The sequence below is a fragment of the Cynocephalus volans genome, chromosome 4 (assembly GCF_027409185.1).
Source record: "Cynocephalus volans isolate mCynVol1 chromosome 4, mCynVol1.pri, whole genome shotgun sequence".
Taxonomy (NCBI): domain Eukaryota; kingdom Metazoa; phylum Chordata; class Mammalia; order Dermoptera; family Cynocephalidae; genus Cynocephalus; species Cynocephalus volans.
Window position 1 is genome coordinate 159,358,690 of NC_084463.1, and position 20,650 is coordinate 159,379,339.

At 51.8% G+C, this 20,650-nt stretch overlaps 1 protein-coding gene across 1 annotated transcript; it reads left to right on the forward strand.

Annotated features, from left to right (window-relative positions):
• The first annotated feature begins 2,905 nt into the window (after window positions 1–2,905).
• On the forward strand, window positions 2,906–16,931 carry NAA40 (N-alpha-acetyltransferase 40, NatD catalytic subunit). The gene is made up of 8 exons (XM_063094255.1): window positions 2,906–2,971; window positions 9,020–9,115; window positions 10,390–10,442; window positions 12,915–13,010; window positions 13,100–13,258; window positions 13,429–13,512; window positions 14,006–14,083; window positions 14,356–16,931. The coding sequence occupies exons 1-8, from the start codon at window positions 2,966–2,968 to the stop codon at window positions 14,495–14,497; spliced, it is 714 nt and encodes a 237-aa protein (XP_062950325.1). The 5' UTR covers window positions 2,906–2,965; the 3' UTR covers window positions 14,498–16,931.
• The last annotated feature ends 3,719 nt before the right edge of the window (window positions 16,932–20,650 follow it).

The following is a 20,650-nucleotide window of genomic DNA, read 5'->3' on the forward strand; positions in this document are numbered from 1 at the left end:
CTGGTCTGACTCCAAAGCAGGCTCTGCCCACCACCCCACAAGACCAAATGAAGCCCTGAACAGGGGCCGGAGCCCATAGCTGGGGCAGCCGCCAGGGAGAAGGATGCTGCTTTGGGGCAGGAATAGGGCATTGGGCCTTCTCAGGCCCTGGGGGGATGGGGGACTGGATGATGTCACCTCCCCAAGGGACTACTGGGCTCACCTCCCAGACCTCAACCTCATCTGGTCTCCAGCAAATTTCAGCAGCCTGGGGACGGGCAGGAGTAAACCCAAGAGGGGGAGTGGCAGAAGGGACAGGGTACAGGTAGATTATGGTGGCAGTCAGTCATCTGTGCCATCTGTGCATTGAAACAGCTGACCGTGAAGATCAACATGGGTGAGGAAACAAGAAAAGCCAAAACAGGGTGGGCAGGGCACTGCGGTGGGGGTTGAGCCTCATTCCCCACCGTACCCCACTCCTTCACAGTTCCCTATTTTGTCATTTGGAATTTCCTTGCCTCTTCTTCCTTCAAGGGCGAGCTCAGCCACCCTCCTCCTGCCCTTAGCTCCCTTGAGTGTTAGCAAGCACAATAGCGGATTTTTGTTGTTGTTTTGGGACAGCTGGCCAGTACAGAGATACAGACTGGTGACCTTGGTGTTACCAGCAGCATGCTGTCCCAAGTGAGCTAACTGGCCAGCCCAATAGCAGATTTCCTGACTGAAGAATTGGACATGCAGGTTGAGGATTCATTCATTGTAGTCTACCTACATTCATTCCTTAGTCTCATCCAGTCTCACAGCTTTAAATACCATCGATAGGCTGCCTGCACTGAAATTTGTATCTCCAGTCCAGACCTATCCCTGAGTCCCTGACTCTGACTACTCCACGTTTCCATGAGAATGTCTAAGGGCTGGCTGGTTATCTCAGTTGGTAGAGCATGGTGCTGATAACACCAAGGTCAAGGGTTTGGATCCCTGTACTGGCCAGCCACCCCCCCTACTCCCCCCCCCAAAAAAAGGCATCTCAAACCTAACATGGCCAAAACAGAATTTCTAATCTTCCCCACCCCCACCTTGCCCCCAAATCTGCTCTTTCCAAAATTATACACATCTCAGTTGAAGCCACTTATTTTTCCAGTAGCTCAAACTAAAATCCTTGAAGGTATTGACTACTCTCTTTCTCTCACACTCACATCCAATCCACCAGCAAGTCCTGTTGGCTCTACCTTCAATATGCCTCAGACCCTGATGCCTTCTCCTACCTCTGTACAGCTGGTGCAAGCACCATTTCTTGCCTTGATTTTAGCAGTGACCTCTGTACTGCCCTTCCTTTGACCTTGCCCCTACATTCTCATCTCAACCCAGCAGCCGGGGTGGTCCTGTGAACACATGATTATGCTAGCTGTACCGTTTCTCCACTGGAGTCCCAGCTCAGTCTAACTCCCAGTCTTTTAAAATATACAAGCCCTAAATGACCCTCTCTTTACCTGTCTGACTTCACTTCCTGCCAGTCTCCCGCTGGCCCACTCTGCCCCAGCGACACTGTGGCAGTTCCTTAAGCATTCCCGTCATGCTCCAGCTGGGGGTTTTGCACTTGTGGTGCCCCTGTCTGGAATGCCCTTCTCTCAGATATCTTCATGGCGTGCCCCCTCACCCCCTTCCGCATCTTGACTCAAATATCACTTCATGTTTGCCCTCTCTGAGCATCCTAGTTAAAACTATAGACTCTGATCTTCTCTATCCGCCTTCCCTGCTTTCTTTTTCTTCATAGAACTGATACCATTAAATACACTATGTATATTACCTATTTATCTAGTTTATTATCTGCCGCCTCCTTCTAGTACAGTGGCAGTACTTTTTCTGTTTGTTATTGTTGTTTTCTTTGCTGCCTGGAACAGAGCCTAGCATATCATAGGCACTCAGTAAGTGTTGCTGGGGCCAACACTGCGCTGAGCACCGAAGATGGAGTAACGAGCAAAACCTAACAAAGCACACCAAGCTTAAGTCTTGGGCAACGGTTCTCTGATTTTCGGGTATATGACCTTACCTGGGGAGAACTTAGAAGACTCTCTGCCTGCACCCCTGGAGATTCTGGGATAGGTCCCGGGGGTTTGCACACTGCACAAAGTCTCCAGGTGATTCGGATATAGGTCGTGTGGGGGTCACACTCTGGTCTGTTGGGATAGGCTGGAATTGATACTGTCCCGGATACCCGATGTCTCATTTTAACAGCACCCTTCGCTCTCAGACAGGTGTCAGTGCCTGTCTCCCCTGTACTCGGTTAAGTTTCGGGCTGCGATGGCATCTTGCTCCTCTCTGTGCCCCTGAGCTCAGCACAGCTTAGGTGCTCGTAAACTTTTATTGAGAGAGCGAATGAATGGAGGGTGAATGAATGGCCAAAAGACGGATGAATGAATAACAGGACTCTGGTTGGAAAAGGAATTCCAAGAGTCAAGATCCAGAAGATGGGAACGGTTCGAAAGACTTCCGCTGTGCCCAGAGGGCTCGGGACGGGCAGGGATTTCAGAGGTCGTGATTCGACTGGTCGTCTGTGAAGGCGGCTGCTCCGCGCCGGGCTGGGAGACGCGGGGCGCAGGGTCGGCGGCGCCACCCACCCGGCTGCCCGGCGGCGCGCTGCTCCCGGGACGCGCGGCCGTTGCCATAGCCACAGACACAGCCGGGCCAGGGGGCGGGCCCGGAGCGGGCACGTCATTCGCAGCGCGACGCCCCTCGGCGCCTCCCGCCTCCTTCTGGTCCGAGACCCTCGGCGCGCCTCGCGGGCGCTCCACCTGCGCGCCTTCTCCGCGCTCTGCCCCCGCCGCCGGTTCTGCGCCGGCGCGGTGCCCGCGAGGGCGCGCGGGGGAGCCCGCGAGGCGCATGCGCGGGGCGGGGCCCGCCGCTCGGCTGTCGCCGCCGTCGCCGCCGCCGTTGCCGCCTCCCTGCCGGCAAGTGTGCGAAGGAGGAGCTGAGGGTCTCCGCTGCCGCCATGGGGGTGAGTGAGGCAGAGAGAGGAGACTGGAGGTGCAGGGGCGCTCCTCGCTACCCTCGCCCCCTTCGCCCCCATTGTTCCTTGAACCCCCTCTCACGTGACCCCGACCCCCACCGGCCTCACGTACCCCCAGCCCCCACATGACCCAATTCCCCCATCCCGAGGATCCCCGCGCTCAGCCCAGCCAGGGATCCCCTAGGGAGCCCCCTTCCCCGGGGCCCCACCCCCTGGTGCCCCCCGCCCCTCGCGTCACGCCCGCCCCTTCCTGCCTCGCTGACCGGTTACCGGCCTCCCCATCCCCCGGCCCCCGCGTAGTCCTTGAGGTCATCTCCCCGCCCCCAGGGTCACCCATCACCTGGCTGTCACCGGCTCCGCTTCCCACATCCAAGGCCAACCTTGGCTTGGAGGGAACTGAGGCCCAGAGGAAGGAAGGCGCCCAGCCAAGGTCACACAGGCAGTGACTGGGGCGCCAGACACCCCTCCACCCCGGGGCTCCCGAATCCCAGTCTGTTGCGCTTCCCGCTACTCGAGTCTCAGCGAAGCCGGTTCCCCTATCCTCTTTCGAAATCTCTCCACCGGATTCCACCTGCTTCTGAGAAAACCAAGTCTCCCCTTCCCACCAAGGCCTGCTTTCACGGCCTGCTGGATGCAATGAAGTGGTTCTTGTTACTTGGTCGTTAGTAGTCTTAGTACTGCTGGTGGCTTTACAAGGGGGAAGCTCTGCAGGTGAGCAGGGAAGATGGGGGGGCCACCGTGATGGTCCCAGCTGCGGGTGGATATTGATCACCTGTTCAGCGCCCTTCCCTGGCATGTGCTTATGTAGGGTTGGACAGAAGTTATTTGCATGTTTCTGTGAGTTCACCTTACTAAGTCCCAAGTAGAGCAGTGTCAGTCCTCGAAAGATAACTGGCCCTCTCTGGTACTGGCTGTATTACTATTTACATGGACTTTCCACCACCTTTGGGAGCCCTAACTTTGGAGCCAGAGATACCTTAATTCCAGCCCCATCTGTGCTGGCTAGCCATATGATACTGTGCCAGTGGCATGGCCTTTCTGGATTTGAGTTTCCTCACCTATGTAGTGGGGATGCTAATACCTCGCCCTTAGTGTAATAGTGAAGATTAAATGAGATGTCATGGACGTAAATAGTCAAGGAGGTGCCTCATAAGTAGTGGCTGTTATTTTGCCTGTATTCTCAGCCTCCACTTTAGTGATTTATTTATTTATTTTTTAAATTTTTTATTTTTAAAATGGCCTGTAAGGGGATCTTAACCCTCGACTTGGTGTTGTCAGCACCACGCTCTCTGAAGTGAGCCAACCGGCCATCCCTATATAGGGATCCGAACCCACGGCTTTGGTGTTGTCAGCACCACACTCTCCCAAGTGAGCCACGGGCCAGCCCTCACTTTAGTGATTTAAAATAGATTTGTGCTATTTTAAACCCATTGAGTTTGTCTCTACTGTTATTAACCTAGATTTTTTTCTCTTAAATATTTATGGACTGAACAAATCAATTTATTAGATAAAAATAGTTGTCTAATCCATGTCAAAACACTTTAGGTAATCCCTGTCAAAACAAACATCATGTTCAACAAGATATTTTGGAAGCTCCAGTGGCGCAATCGGTTAGCGCGCGGTACTTATATGACAACAAGATATTTTGGGTACTATGTACTTCATATGTAGAAAATCAAGTCTAGAGACTTTAGGCATATTTGACCTAGATTTTGGTGAAAGGTTTTAGACCCCAGCTGTTGTTGAAACTTAATGAAACCTGTGTCCCTTTTATCGCTCCGTAACTGTCTACCCAGAATTAGTCACTACTGGCTGAACAGAAAACAAGAAGCGTAACATGCCATTCTGGTTCAACACTTCCTTGTTGGTTGAGTTGAAATAGCAGGCCCCAGAGATACTGAGATATGAGATATCTTCCTTTAGGGCCCCAATCTTATTACTCATGCTTTACAGATGTGTTTCTCAGGACAGTCCCTATAAGGTCTCTTCTGGCCTAAATCTCACAGTAACAGAGAGACTTGAATTTTCCTCCCTGAAACAGAGCTGGAACCCTCTCATTACTCTCATTCTTCGTCAGTGGGGGCTATGGATTGCCCCACCTCAGTGTCAGGAAGTCATCATTTGTAGTGGTCACCTTCTGCAGAGGACCCTGCTGCATTCGACAGCCTGACCTCAGACTAAGAGAGTGGCACAGAGCACCTTCTCGTCAAAGTTCTCTCACCCGAGCTGCCACACAATTCTTGTTCTAGGAATAAGAATTTAGATATGTCTCACTTCAATAAAAACAGAGAATCTTTTTGGATCTTGGATACTATTTGAGATGGAGCCGTTGACTGAAAATCTAAGAGGTACCAAACTTTTTCTGGAAGTTTCCTCCTGTCCCCATCTGGGTATTTCTTATTTCTCTTTGTGACCCCTAGCAGTCATAGAGCTGCCTGTGGAGTTACTACTCAAATAGGAAAAGTAAGGGGAGGAATTTCACAGCTGCAAGTGAAAACAACATTTGTATAGCACTTATAACAAGTGGCATATAAATGTAATTGTGATGTAATGGAAGGAGCACAGATTTTAAGATTCAAAAGTGGATTCGATTTGTGGATGATTCCTTCAACAGATATGAACCGAGTACCAGCTGTTCGTCGAGCGCTGGAGGTACACTGGCAAATGAAGCAGATACCGCCTCGGACTCATGGAGTGTAGAGTCGGGGTGCGGGGGTAGGAAGACCTCTTTGAGAACGCACTGTGTCTGTGACCCTGAAAGTTATTTAACCTTTCTGTGCCCCAGATTTCTCATCAAAGAAGTGGGTGCGCATACCTTGCTGAGTTGTAAAGATTAAAATATATTAACGGCCAGCCACCAATAAAAAGGTTAAATAGATCATCTTTATTAAAGCACTGGCAGAGTGACTGACACCTGTGGGTCCTTGTACACAGAAGTTGTTACTGTAAAGAATTTTCATATCCAGTACATTGCATCATTTTGTCCTCACAGCGGTCCCATGACTGTTGGTATAGGCATTGTTAGCCCCATTATATGGATGAGGAAACTGAGGTTCGGAGAAATTGAGTGACTTGCCCTAAAGAGTTTAAGTAACTTAAAAAAAAAAAAAAAAAAGATAAATTAACTTGCCTGAAGTCACACAGCTATTAAGTGGAGTGGATGAGAATCAAATCCAGGTCTCTTAACTCAAAATCCCACACTCTTTTTATTATATGAAGCTCCCTTGGGAAAGACACTTAACCACAATGAGCTTTACTGTTCACTGTGCTTATTTCCCTTTTTAATTAGGAGAATTTTCCTGCGTCCCTGCAGGACAGCCTTACCTCCACAAGCAGGGGCAAAGCTAATTGGAACAGTAGGAGACCACTTTTCGTTGTATGTGTTAGGTTTGAGGGAGAGCCCCTGCCTGTCTGACCCAGCCTGCTGCAACCTGCCTCATACCCCGTGTGCAGGCAGCGAAGCGCTTAAGGGGCTCTTTCATTATCTCAGTCTCGGGCCATGGCAGTCCCAAGCCTCACTCTGAGGATTGCCTGGCTTGCTGGTTCCCCTGCATGAATGAGCCCATAAATCTGGAGGCCCAGGCTGGCCCTCCTGCTCCTTGTGCTTAGGAATTACTTAATTGCTGTGCTTAGAAATGAGCTGCTATGTAGGGAACCCAGGTTTCAGTGCTTTCTGGGTCCCGGGAGTCACACTTGCTTTTCGAGCACCTTTGATCCCTCAGTGAGCAAGCATGCAGGGTGGGGGAAAGGGAGTGTGCATCTACTGTGAAGGTGTGCTGGCTTCTGACCTGGACTTACAGCTCTTCCGAAAGACCAGCATTTGCGTCCCCATCTTTCTGGAGATGGAGTTGCTTTCACAAGCCTTACTTGAGGTGGCAGGAAGAGCACTGGCCCAGTGTGATTGATGCCAGAGCTCACACTTTTCTGGCCCATCCTGTAGCCCTGAGCCCTTCCATCTGAGATTTCCCTTTTCCTTACCTCTGCCTCAGTGCAGAGTGTGGGGCCTGGGGTGGCACTGTGTTGATGAGCCATCTCCAGGCAAGACAGGAAATGAGAAGTGAGTTGCTGAGTGGGCGTCTGTGGCTTCTGAGGCCCCAGGCCTTATCTTGGCAGGGCAGGAGAAGCTCTTTGATGGCTGAGCAGGAGTCTGCTGCCCTGTATGTTGGCTGTCCCAGTGGGAGACGGCAAGCCTGGTGGGACAAACACTGGATCTGCGGCCCAGCCCCTGGGACCGAGTCTTCCCTCTGCCACTTAGCGTCTGGGGAAATCTGAGCGAGTCATGTTATCCCTTTGAGCCTCAGTTTCCTCATGAGTAGGGGGAGGTGTTTTCTGCCCTGTGAACTGAGCCACATAATGTATGTGAAAGGACTATGCGAGCTGTATCCCAATGTTGTTGAAACCTAAATTCCCAGAGAAAAAGGTGATGCTCTAAAACCTACCTGTGGTAAAGAGGAGGTGGTTCTGTCCCCAGAGCCCAGCCTTATGACCGCTTTTTTGTTTGTTCCCTCCTCTAGGAGGTAAGAAATGGGATCCAGCCTGGCTTCCAGCACAGTGCTCAGCCGGGAGATATTGAATAGCTGGTGTTGGTAGAGTTTGTGCCTATAAGTGCCTGTGAGTTCTGGGATCTGAACTCTTTTGCTTGCTGATTGCTTGAAGTAGGAGTGTTTGAAGTGTAGTTCCTTGGAAAATGGAGGGCAGAATTTATACTGAGAAACTCTCCAATCTACTGGTTTTTCAACTCATGCAGAATGTTAATCGCTCCAAGTGCCCTTTCCTGGGGCCAGTGAGTGTCAGGACTGGGATGTAATTGGGGCTGTCAAACCTTTCTCCAATGAGCTCAGGGAAAAGAGGGGTGGGTGTGATCAAAAGAGGCTTTGCTGTTGGTGAAAAGCAGTGCCTTTGGGGTGCCTCCTGGGGACTCGGGCAGGCTGGGCGGGCACCTCTGCATGCCTGTGCCATCTGGTGGGAGCGAGAATGAGAACTGTCATTTACTGAGCACAGGCCCTACTAACCCGCACGGGTTAGCACCTCCGAGGAGGTGTGAAGAGCCCCACTCAGCAGAGGAAGGAAGGAGGCTCAGGAAGGAGGCTGTGTCTTGTCCCAGGACCTGCAGGGAAGGAAGAAAGAGTCTTTAGGTGAGGTCTGTCAGACTCCAGAGCCTGGCTCTTTTCCTTGTTTCGCATTTTTTTACCACAGGGGAAGAGGGTCGATTTAGGCCTGAGAGAACCCCACATAAGCCTCAACACAGATCTGATCTAGATGCAGTTTTGGGCCATTTGCCCTTTGCCTCTCTGTGTGACGAAAGCCTCTCTTTGCACCACCCTGCTGCCTGTGTGCCCGCAATTTGGTCTTGTTGACCTGAGGTGAACTCCTTGGGGCCCCTCATTCCACCCTTGTCACTAGGTGTGCGGTGTGCCTACCACTCATTGGCCTTGGCTAAGCAGGACTTCTGGGCAATGGCTTCGTGTCCTTAAGCCAGACCACCCTGGCCCTGGCTGAGAAATGGCATCCAGCTCCCACAGCAGCTGCCCCTGGCCAGATCTTTGTTTTCTGAAACCAGAAGACACCGAAAAGCTTTAAATAAACTTACACTTAGGAATACCCATCAGCAGCTACCTCAGATAATATCTCCTCGTGAAAGCTGCCCTAAATGAGTCTAAAATTGGATGCTTTCTCCTTAGGAGCGAGCGGATGAGTGAGTTTTTGCTAGGCACCTGCTGGGGGTTGGCTCTGCTGCAGGCATTGTCAGCTCTCACTGGGGCTTCCTAGTGACCCAGGGACAGGAGGGTCAGTGCTCTTCCTAAAGGGAAGCTAAGAAGTCTAGGGGTGCTCCCAAGGGCTCAGCACTAGAAAACCTGCTTAAGTGTTACCTGCTTGGGTCTTTCTCACCCACCAAGTGTGTGGCAGCCAGGGTGGGAAGTTTCTTGCCACTGGACCAGGCCCGTGGATGCAGGGACCGTTCAGTTCCTCAAAGGTCAAGTCAGGTCTTTGTTTGGTCACAGCCCATCCAGCCAACGTTGCTTTTGCCTGTTGCAGAGAAAGTCGAGCAAAGCAAAGGAGAAGAAGCAGAAGCGGTTGGAGGAGCGAGCAGCCATGGATGCTGTCTGTGCCAAAGTGGACGCCGCCAACAGGGTGACTCTCCCCTGCTTTCCAGTCCTGGCTCCTTCACCTCAGCTTGGGTTTTCATTTGACTTCTTTTGGCGCCACCCGGTGGCAGAATTGTGATACTACTTGCCTATGCCTCTGCTCCTTGCAGCCCAGGGCGATGAGCTTAGCGGCTCAGGACAGCTGGTGCAAGTTGGGAGGAGGTGCCAGCAGTTGGCCCAGGTGTTCAGGAAATGTGGATACGAGCAGAAGTGGTTGCTCCTCTGTGGGTCTCTGAGGGTCTGGAGAAACTCTTGTTAGGGATTTGAATTTTGGAGAGGAAACCTCCCTGATAAACATGGTATACAGTTTTCTCATTTATTCCATCAATTGTTGATTGCCCATGAGGTACTGAAGGCCGTGCTGGGGGCTGAGGTCCTTTTTTTTTTTTTTTTTTCCCGTGACCGGCACTCAGCCAGTGAGTGCACCGGTCATTCCTATATAGGATCCGAACCCGCGGCGGGAGCGTCGCTGTGCTCCCAGCGCAGCACTCTACCGAGTGCGCCACGGGCTCGGCCCTTTTTTTTTTTTTTTTAAAGATGACCGGTAAGGGGATCTCACCCCCTGGCTTGGTGTTGTCTGCACCTCGCTCAGCCAGTGAGCCAAACCGGCCATCCCTATATAGGATCTGAACCCGTGGCCTTGGTGTTATCAGCACCGCACTCTCCCGAGTGAGCCACGGGCCGGCCCAGGGTGGGGCTGAGGTCCTTAAGGGGCCACAGTCAGGGGAGGAGTTGCTGTGAATCTGAGCACCAGATGGGCCTGAACGGGAGCAGCGAGGTAGCCATGGCTTTCAAACTGAACCTGGGGAACTCTGGTCATCCTTCCTGCCCCCATTTCGTATCCCAGTTTTTGTCATTCTTTTAGTGCACTCAATAGTAAACATTCCACATTTACAAGGACGGGACTCAGGGACATGATTTTCCGTTGGGGTTTTGACCAGATGAGGTTAGTTGTGGCCTCTTTTCTTTGGGTTAGCTGCACTGTGTTTGGGTACTGTGCCCATAGGCCACTAGTTTCCTCTCACTCTGTCAGATGAAGTTAAATTGAACTTTCTTGGGCCTCGTCTCCAAAGCCTTCCTCATACGTGTGACTTGAGAGCTGAGGCAGATGGAGAGCTCCATGAAGCTGCCCCGGTGCTGGGAGCATGCCTCCCCACACGGGCCCTGCAGCATCACGCTCTTGGGTGGCAAGGCTCCTGGGGCGGGGCTGTACCTCTGTCATGCGGGCCCGTGCTACTCCTCTTCTCTTTCTCTCCACAGCTTGGAGACCCTCTTGAGGCTTTCCCAGTGTTTAAGAAGTATGACCGGAACGGGTGAGTCATATTTAGCATTCCTGAGTATTGTTTCCTTGAGTGTCTTCAGGAATTCTCCTTTCCATAGTAGGCATCCTCAGACCGAAATTTTCTCATTCTTTTTCGTTTTGGAAAAGCAGAGACTGTGACTGGTGCCCTCTGTTGATATACCGTTCCCAGTTAGGGTGAAAAAGGAATCCGTAAATGAGCAAAGATTGTGCTTAATCTCACAGACTGGTGTCTTTTTAAGACTTGTTGTCTCTGTACAAAGAGTCATAGACCTGAAACAAACTTGGAAAATTGTCTAGGCTGATGCCCTCATTTCATACATAGGAAACTGAGGCTCAAAGAAGTGGAATGAGTTTCTGAGTTTATGGAGTTTACCCCAACAGCTGAGGGGGCTTTTAATTCCCAGTACTCTTTCCCGGAATATGTGGTATAATTGTTAAAAGCCACTTACTGGCTATTTGACCTTGAACAAATCACTTAACTCCTCTATGCCTCAATTTTCTAATCAGAAATGGGTATGTAATAGCACTTTCCTCATGGAGTTGTCAGGAGGATTAGCTGTAAAGCATTAGATCCTGGAGCATACGAAAAGCTCAGTGTCAGCTATTATTACTACAATCCAGTTTACTGTAGGATCTGGATTAAAGGCCCCCTCCCCTTTTTTTGTCCTTTTGGTTTATGAAATAGGAAGCATAATCTGTTTTACCTGAGATGTTGTTAGATGAGTCATGTTTCTATAATGTAACGTCTCACTTTAGAGACGAACAGGAGTTACTGTTTCCCTGGGTTATGTGTTGAATAGCCAGGCCTCCCTCTTGTTGACTGTACTTGGACAAGTTGCTTGTGCTCCTCAAGCCTCATTTTCTTACTTGTTAAATATGGCGATAATGCCAAACTTGCAAGATTGTTTTAAGGAGGGAAGAGAATATATCCAGCTCAGTAAGTAGCAGCTGGCATGAGTGTTTTAATGAACAAGATAGACAAATGAAATATGTGGCTTATGAAGCAGGTAACGCTCCCTTTGCCTTTCATAGCTGTGCCTGAATTTCATAGAGTCCCATTGGTTTATTCTTACTTCTTCCTGTCTGTGATCAGACGCATCAGTCTTCTGCTAGTAGCTTTGTCATTCAACTTTTGGAAATCTGGTTAGGAGAATATGGTGCTGATAACACCAAGGTCAAGGATTTGGATTCTCCATCCCCACACCAGACAGCTGCCAAAAAAAAAACAAAAACAAAAACAAAAAAAACTTCTGAGAAGTCTGTTAACATAGTGTAGAGATCCCTTACTGTGATATCTCTTAGTGTTTCCTTATTCTCTATTCCTGCTGACTTCCAGAAATGAGGGATGGCTCTGAAGCAGGTATTGCCATCTGACTTTGGGCTTCTTTGGTACCTCAAATTTTGTGTGATTCTTGTAGCTGTGATCCTGCTCCTCCTGTACTTAAAGAACTCAGATTAATGGAGAATTTATATATGCAGACTAACCTTTGGACAGTTTATTGCTAAGACAGATGCAGTGCTGTGTTTGAGCTGTTCTGACTGCTACGTGGTTGGTACTTGTAAAAAAAGGAACACTCTCCAGGGGCAGGGAGTTCTGAATTTATAAGGCTGAGCATATTTGCAGCTCACATGGTGTGCCAGTCAGCAGAGGTGGCAGTGGATTCCAGTGGGAACATCCTCTGAGGGTTGTGTCAAGGCCACTGAAAGATATCAATGTGGGAGCTCTGTGAAGGCCTAGACTTTGCAGATGTCAGTCCTTTTAGAGTGTGGTACCACCTAAAGAATGTGATTTCACTGATTGGCCAAGGAGTTTAACTGTATTTTACTTACATTTCATTTAGAAACAGATACCTTAATGCCCATAGCATTTGTTAATTTAGGAAAACAGCGTTGGGTTGGACTCTGCTCTACCTTGTTAGATCAGCCAACAATACCTACTGTGTCGTCAGAGTAAGAGACAGGTTGGACTTCTATGAGGGCAGGTCCACAGTTTTCTTGAAGGACCTGAGGTCACCCAGCAGGTTCTGAAGGTGAGATTGGTAGATGAGAGAGAAGAGGTCTCAGGGGCCCAGTGAAGAGTCATTTCAGAAATTAAAGCAGCAGGAAAAATGCCTAAGGGCAGGAACTAAGGAATAAAGAACAGAGAAACCGAAAGGGTAGGAAAGGAGCAAAGAGGCAGCAGAAAGGAAGAAGTAGTTTACAATGTGCCAAGTCTGAAAAGGACAGCGCAGAGGAGGCAGGAAACGGGCCTTGTGGTTAGGGTGGTGGGCCGGGTGATGACAGTTGTTAATCTTGGCCTGAAAGGCTCAGTTCCTGCACATGCATCTTCTCTAGTCATGTTTGGGAAGGTGCAGGCTTTTCCCTGTAGAGTCCCTGGGACGAAGTATGCCTCCCTGATGGACTTTCTGGGAGGAACAGATGTGCCCTGGTAGGAGCGCTGGCCCCATATCCGGCTCCTGATGCCTCTTTATCCTCTTCTCAGGTTGAATGTCTCCATTGAGTGTAAGCGAGTGTCTGGACTGGAGCCAGCCACAGTGGACTGGGCCTTCGACCTGACCAAGACTAATATGCAGACCATGTAAGCGTGCCCCGACTGGAGGGGAGCCTTGTTCCCCAACCGCTTTCCTCTCCAGACATCTCTGTCCTCACTGCTCCCACATTCCCCAGGTATGAGCAAAGTGAGTGGGGCTGGAAGGACCGAGAAAAACGGGAGGAAATGACAGATGACCGAGCCTGGTACCTCATTGCTTGGGAAAACAGCTCTATCCCTGTTGCCTTTTCTCACTTCCGGTTTGATGTGGAGTGCGGAGATGAAGTCCTTTACTGGTAGGAGTCACACTTGGGGCAGTGGTTCTCTGGGCACACCAGCTGGGTGGCAGAGCCCACTGGGCATGTCCGGGTCTATGGGCTGCCAGGGGCTGCAGGCTCCTCCAGCAAGCCTTGCACCCTCTTCACGTCCCACCCTGCACACGCCCCCTCTGCTTTTTTTAACCCAGCTATGAAGTGCAGTTGGAAAGCAAGGTGCGGCGGAAAGGCCTGGGGAAGTTCCTCATACAGATCCTGCAGCTCATGGCCAATAGGTAAGGGCCACCTTTCTAGGAGGCCCCATGTGTCACTCAGTTGGGAGGGGCTGCTTCTAAGGCACCCACTGTTCTTTGAGCCTCATAGGAATGTTTGGGGAGAAAGTTATCCAGAACCCTCTTACTGAGATGCTCCCTGCCTTGCTGTGACTCCAGATTTTGTACATTTAGCACAGCACAGTGAGCATCTTTTGAGTGCCTGATCTGTGCTAAGTTCTGTGCCTAAGTAATGGGGCTGTAGGGAGGAAGTGGGAAAGATCTGTGCTCTAGAAGAAGCCAGTTGGGTGGGGGCCTGAGGCCCTGCAGTCTGATCAGCCTATGAAGGAGGAGGCACTGGTGCTGCAGGGCCAAGGCCCCTGGAAGCCAGAGGCAGGACTCAGAATGCTTTTGTGGGGGGAGTGGGCGGTAGCAGGCAGAGACAGGAGAGCGAAGCAGTGCGGCCTCAGTCTCTGTTTCTCTTTCTAAAAGGTGCTTGCTTTGCTTTCTTCCCCAGCACACAGATGAAGAAGGTTATGTTAACAGTATTTAAACACAATCATGGTGCCTACCAGTTCTTCAGAGAAGCGCTGCAGTAAGGAGCTGGGACCTGGTGTGGGTCTTTCTGGGTGGTAGGAGGTACCTGCCCCAGTGCCAATTTCCTGGTCGTGGCCCCCACTCATCCTGATGCCTGAGCTCACGGTCCAGTGGTCCTTGGGGGTTCAGGATTGGTGGGATAATGTGGCAGCACCTCTGACTTGGTCCCCTGACTCCTCCTGCACCCTCATCCTGGGGGTCTCATCAGTGTGGCCAGGGAGGAAGGCATCCAGCGCTTGCAGCCAACCTTTTCTCCTGCCTGCCTTGCAGATTTGAAATTGATGACTCTTCCCCTAGCATGTCCGGTTGTTGTGGGGAGGACTGCTCCTATGAGATCCTGAGTCGGAGGACCAAGTTTGGGGACAGTCAGCACTCCCATGCAGGCGGGCACTGTGGTGGCTGCTGCCACTGAACTGCCAGAGCCACTTGCAAGTCAGAATGCTCTCTCCTAAGGCCTGTCCTCTCTCCCGGTCTCATGCCGCTTGCCCAGTGCGCTCAGAGCTGTGGTCTCCTCATCCCTACATGTGCCAGGCTGCACCCTGAGAGCACAGAACCCTGGGGAAGAGTGGCCCAAGCTACCCCCGTTCTTTCTCCAAGAAAACCAGAGTGCCGGGAAGAGTGGAGAGAGAGGCTGCTGAGGGAGGAGCTGGCGGCGGCCCGGCACGGAGCTCCTCCTCACACAGTGGCAGCCTCCTCACTTGGCTCTCGGGCCCTCAAGCTGAAGTTGTCTCACTTCTCTGCCGCTGGATTCCCGACAGCCCCCTTCACACATACACTTGGACAAATGGAGTGTTCACATCCACTTTTATGAAAGTCCGAGTCCTGGGTCTGGGGTCTGTGGGTCCCCAAAGAGGAATGGACTCGGTGTAAGATCTGGGCATAGAGAGACTCACGCTTTCATGGACAGGACGCTCTGGTGGAGACTGTGGGAAGATCTTTTGTGCCAAGACACAGGGAAGCGAGGAAAGCTCTGGCTGTGTTTTCATGGATCCTCGGAGTGGTCTTGGGACCAGCTGACTCTGGGAAGAAGGCTGCCTCCCTCTCCATTGCTGTCAGTGAGAGGGGCTGAGAGAACCAGGAACAGGTGTTGTGTGGGGCTCACTGTGGGGACAGTGGCTTCTCTGGGCTTTTGGACTTTGCTGCATTCTAAACCTAACCTCTTGATATCATGGCAGTGACTTGAGCTTTCCGTTCCTAGAAGGAAGCCAGAGTCCTACCTGTTTCTCCATTGCCCACTCACCACTTTCTCCCCTGCCTCTCACCTCCACCCCAGATACCTCTGCTCTAAGTCTCAAGGAGGGAATAGCATCAGGGAGCTCTCTGTCTCCCCCCAGGAGGACCCCTTAGGTCTGATATAGTTAATGCCGTTTCCTCTCATCTCTTGGTGCTGAAAGCTCTCTGAGGGTGGGGCGTTCTTCCCCACCATTCACCCCTCTTCAGAGAGCCCCCAGCCAGCAGCAGGCGCCTCTGCCTGCACTCCCCAGCCTTGCCCTTTGCTGCCTCAGTGAGGCACTAGTGCCACTGCCCTGGCCCAGCCGGGCCACAGCTCAGGCTGCAGCAGGAATGCCTCTCAGTGGCCAAAACAGTTGGTTTTCTCTCTCTGGTGTCGCCCTGTGGCAGCAGGCTGGAGTAGGGGGAAGAGAGGCCTTCCTCTTCTCTCATAGGACAGAGAGGATGCGGGCTCAGAGCTTATATTCATCGTGATCGCTAGGCCTTGTTCCTCTTCCAAGGAAGAAAAACCAAATCCTTATCCAGGAAAAAGCACCTAATGCCTCCCCTTGGACATCCCTGAGCTCTGCTTTAGGGAGTGTCATAAAGGTTCGAGCCTTTGTGAAGTTGCTCTCATGGAGGTCTGTCTGTCCCACTAACCTCAGTGTCTTCTCACATCCCACCCTCTGCCCTGACTCAGGCAATCTGTCCTGGCAGAGCTCCCCAGAGCGGCCCTTGCTGTTTCACCGATTCTTGCTCGTGCAGGAGCCTGTGCTCATACAGTCTCCCTCACCAGCCTGGCCCCTCTGCCGAGCTCTCTGCGCTGCTCTTGACCCCGCCTCCAGTGGGACTGGGCACCTTGGAGCGGCCTTGAAGCTTTACACTGGAGTAAGTCTGCCTGTGCACCACCCTGCTGGCTCCTGGGGGATTTTACTCCAAGTGAGAGTTGAAATTGCTGGGAGGGGATTAGTAGACTCCTTCTGAGACAGGAGCATATTTAGGAAGAGTTTTTCCTCTTCTCTGTCTCTCAAAGGACACAAAATGATAAATATTTATTGTCTTAGATCATGGATTTCTGATACCTCTCAAGGGGACCAAAAGGAACCCCCAGTGTAAATCCCACGTAAGGTGAGTTCAGTGTATGTTGTCTCTTTCCCTTCAGTGGGCACTTGGCACCAAGCTCACTGCAGATGGGCCACTTGGTTCCATGTCCTACTTACCCAGCCCCTGCAGGCCACTCCCAAAGGGCTTCTCAGGAGATTGGGGCTGGAGGGAGAGGCGCTGTCTTAGACCAGCAGGTCACTCTGTTTTTGGTGTCGAGCCCATTAATTTCTCAAACATCAGTCTTTCTCCACTTCCCCCAGGTCTTGGTTTTGAGAAACGTAGCAGGCCTTTTCTACCAGGTTTTTTTTGTTTTTGTTTGGGGCACGTATAAATATGTTTTAAGATTTTTTTTAAGTTGTATACACTCTATGTATACACCTCAAATGTGTATATGACATGTGTATGGTTCTTTTTAACCCTTTCTGGTTTTTTTTTTAGAGGAAACTTGGAAGATAACTTCTCGATATATGTATTTTTTTTTCTTTAGCAACTTGTTATCACTGGAATCAAAGGGAAAAACTGATCTCTTTTTACATTAGTTGTATTTGTATGTCACAAATAAAAGACACTTTGTTCAGCTGCTGGGACGGCTTCCTGATGATGGGGTGTCACCGGCAGCGTGGCTCACAGGCAGCCCTGGACCCTGAGACTACATCCCAGCATTGAGCCTAAACCCTGGAAGGCAGGTAGCTGTGATGGCCCTGGCCCTTTCCTGTGAAGAAAGCCTCAGCCTGAGAAAGCCTCGGGGTGCCTGGGGCAGGCTGCCCGAGGTAGGAACAGAGACCAAATGCATGTGTTGTGCCACTTCCCAGAAGTTCTGGGTAGAGGTCAAAGTTGTTCTCCTGACGGTGTCTGCTTTGCATCCCGGAGACAGTCCCAAGCCAGGCATTGTGACATTTGACATCTGTACCCAAATGTAATTCCAGTTCCCATATGTGGGAGTTGAATAGATGAGAGTGTTTCTTTCCTGCCTTTTACTTTATTGGGTTACTCGGAATAGTCTTTGTCTCTTACAAAGACTCCTCCCCTCTTCCCTCCACTTTCAGAAGACAAAGACTCAAAGGAAGGGTAACTCATGTCAGGCCTGACAGGGCAGGAGAGTTATGAGCTGGGGGAAGCTCTGACTCCTCCAGTATGACAGATGGAGCTATGTGATTTGTCCCCCAGGCAGAGCTCCTGCCAGTCCCGGCTCTGGGGGAGCTGGGAGGAGAGACAGGAAGTGGGCCAGGGAGCTGGAGCCCAGCAGCACTTCCTGCAGACAGTGGAGAGCCCAGTTTTGCTGTACTCCTGTTGGGTGATCTATACCTGAGGGGAGGGGGAGCCTCGAGCCTGAATGGAGTGTCTGTGCTCTGGCAGAGCAATGATCAGGGGAAAGAGGAGCAGGGTTCATGGCTCTCCAGTGGGTACTGGCTATGGCAGGTGTTGCCTCTGCCCTGTAGACAGGGCATAGAAGATGGTTTGTGCAACCATCTTCTCTTTGAGGCCCAAGGAAAGGTCTCACAACCCTTGGGAAGGGAGAGAGCAATTTGCTGAGCTAATCATACAACCAATTATTCATGTGACAAAATCCTGCCCCCCAAGTTCTTTTGTTCCTTGAAGGCTGTGTTTTAATACCAGGGAGAAATTTCTTGGAATGGCCATCCCCGAGCTGCAGAGTAAATGGCCAAAATTGGAAGGGTGTGGGGCCTTTCCTTCTTTACTGCTAGCTGAGCGTCAGGAGAGCTGAGGTCTGTGCTCACTTTCTCCAGCACCTTCCCAAGTGGCCTGGCCCCTCCGGGTCCTCCACAGGGGCTGCCTCTGTGAGATGTGGAGTGACTCCAGGAGCTGCTGCTTCAGCCCCTCCCTTCCACTTCTGTGCAAGCTTCTGTCCTAGAGCGGTACTTTTGAAAGGCCATGCCTTCGGTGAGCAGACGGAGCAGGGGCTTGACTGCCAGAGGAGCTCTCGTCCCTTTCAGCCAGAGCCTGGGCTGCTTTGAAAGGGACTGCATTGCCCCAGTGGGAGCAACGCCGGTCACCAGGTAGTTACTGCTGCCGGACTTTGAAGGCAATCAGGTCGAGCTAAGGGCAGGTTTTTCTAGTTTTTGTTGGAATATTCCCTCCCCAAGTGCAGCAAAGGCTGTTCTATACCACCTGAGGATGAGGGTCTGGGCAGAGGGGAAGGTGTTGCTGCAGAATCTAGAAAACTGCAGCTGCTGCAGACAGTGTTACTTGGCTGTGAGGGGGAAGGACGCATGTCTGGCAAGCCCTAGCGCACACTTAGTGCTCACCGTGCTGGGCACTGTGGAATGCTTTACTTGTGTTAATCTCATTTAATTCTTACAACAACCCTATTCCATAGGCAGTGGTTTTACTCTTGATTTCAAGATAAATTGAGAGTCCCAGAGTGAAAAGTAACTTGTCCACAGTCCCAGTAGTTATTGACAGAGCCAAGATTTGAAGCCAGGGTAGGAGGTGTTATCTGCATTTCACAGTTAAGTAACCTGAAGCTCGGGAGAGAAAAGCAAGTCATCTCAATGCTGTGGTGGTAAAAATTAAAAAAAAGGAAAAGTAAGACAAAAGAGCAAGCCAAGGAGGGACGCAGCTGTCTGCCTGACTCCTGGGCTGCCGTTACCCACAGGGGCTGTGAGAGGCTGAGTTCCTCCCTCCTGGGGAAGAGCCATCTGCCCCGCAGGCCCCCTCCCCTCCCCACCTAGATCTTCATGGTATTGGGGGCCGGGACAGTGATCTTCAGCATCTGGTCTGTGGTGCCAGTGTATGTGGCTGTGCGCCTGGACAGAATGTGATTGGTTTCTGTGAAGTCCAGCTACATTTCTGGATTCTACCTGTGCTAGAGTAGACAAGGTGAGCCTTTAACCTGGTTTGGGGCTTTAGGAAACTCTGCCATGGGGTCTTAATTATATAAAGATAAACATTTGCCATGGACTGGTAGGGAAAGGGCTGCCCCACTGGGGCTGAGGTGACACCACACAGCTGGTGCTTAGTGCAGGCCAACCCAAAGTTGGAGGGACGAGGCCCTCAGGAATGGGACCAGGCCAAGAAAGCCCTGGAGCCTCCTAAGGGGTGGGTCTGTTTAACTTGGAGAAAAGGTCGGGAGGCCATAGCTGGGAGCCAAGTTACAGGAGCAGGATTGGAGCTGGCTGCAACTGCACTGGGGTGTGGGTCCAGCTCTTTGCCATGGACTTTTAGCTCCAGGGAGCAGGAAGAATGGGGGTGGAGCACATGTGGCTCAGGAGGGGGCTGGTGGGGGGTGTGGCCTGGACACTGGGGGCCCCTCTGGCCTCCGCCTTCCTGTGCCCTGTCCCTTGGCAGCAAAAGAGTAGTGCACTCAGTGAAGGCATTCATGAGGTAGTTGGTGAGCTCTCCACCTGCCACATCTGGACACTGGATGGCATGGGGCAGTGCATAGCCTTTGTGGTTGGGCACGTGGTGGGTGACGCTGTCGAGGCTAGCACCGTGCCTGGTGGGTGGGTTGCAGAGGGGCTTTGGACCTGGGAGTCATGGGGGGAGCATCCTGGTGTGGCCCCATGTCCTGGATGTTGGATACAAGGGGTGGGAAAAGGTGGGGTGTATGTGGCTGGAGGGGGGCATTGGGGTCCAGGAATGGGGTGCTCAGGTGCAGAGTACTAGGGCCTTCTGAGGGTTCTGGCAGAGAGATGGTGTGTCAGGGAACAATGAAAAGTAGTGGGGACCTGTTCTGGGCTGGAGGATCCCAGAAGAGGTCAGGGGTCCAGAGGCGGAGAAAGGTCTCCAGGGATTGGAACTGTGAGTCCAGGCTGGGGACTCAGAAGGCAGGGGGGTCTGGATACGTGGCACAGCAGTGTAGGGGTGAGGCTGGGGGCTGGCCCACGATGGAGGGAAACAGCTTTCAGTGTGTGGTCACCTGGGAAGCTGGCTTTCACCAAGCCAGAGCCATTGTCCCACAGGAGTTGGGTGATCTCGCCCTCATCACACATGACTGCTGGCCATGGGCTGTGGGCCGGAAGGGGTTAACCACTGCCTGGCTCCAGGCGAGTGCCTTCTATTCCCCAGCCCCCAAGTCCCAGCAGCTGCTGGACCACCTGGGCCGTCCCAGCCTGGACAGCTGCGCTTATGGGGAGAGCAGCACCCCACCCTGCCCCTGTGCTGACAGCCCCCCATGTCGCTCCGCCTCCAACAGCTGCATCCTGCCCCGCCCCCTGGATGCCTGGCACCTGGTGACAGCTGTGCCCCAGAAAAAGTAAACACCCCTCCCAGATGCTGCATCGCTGTCCCT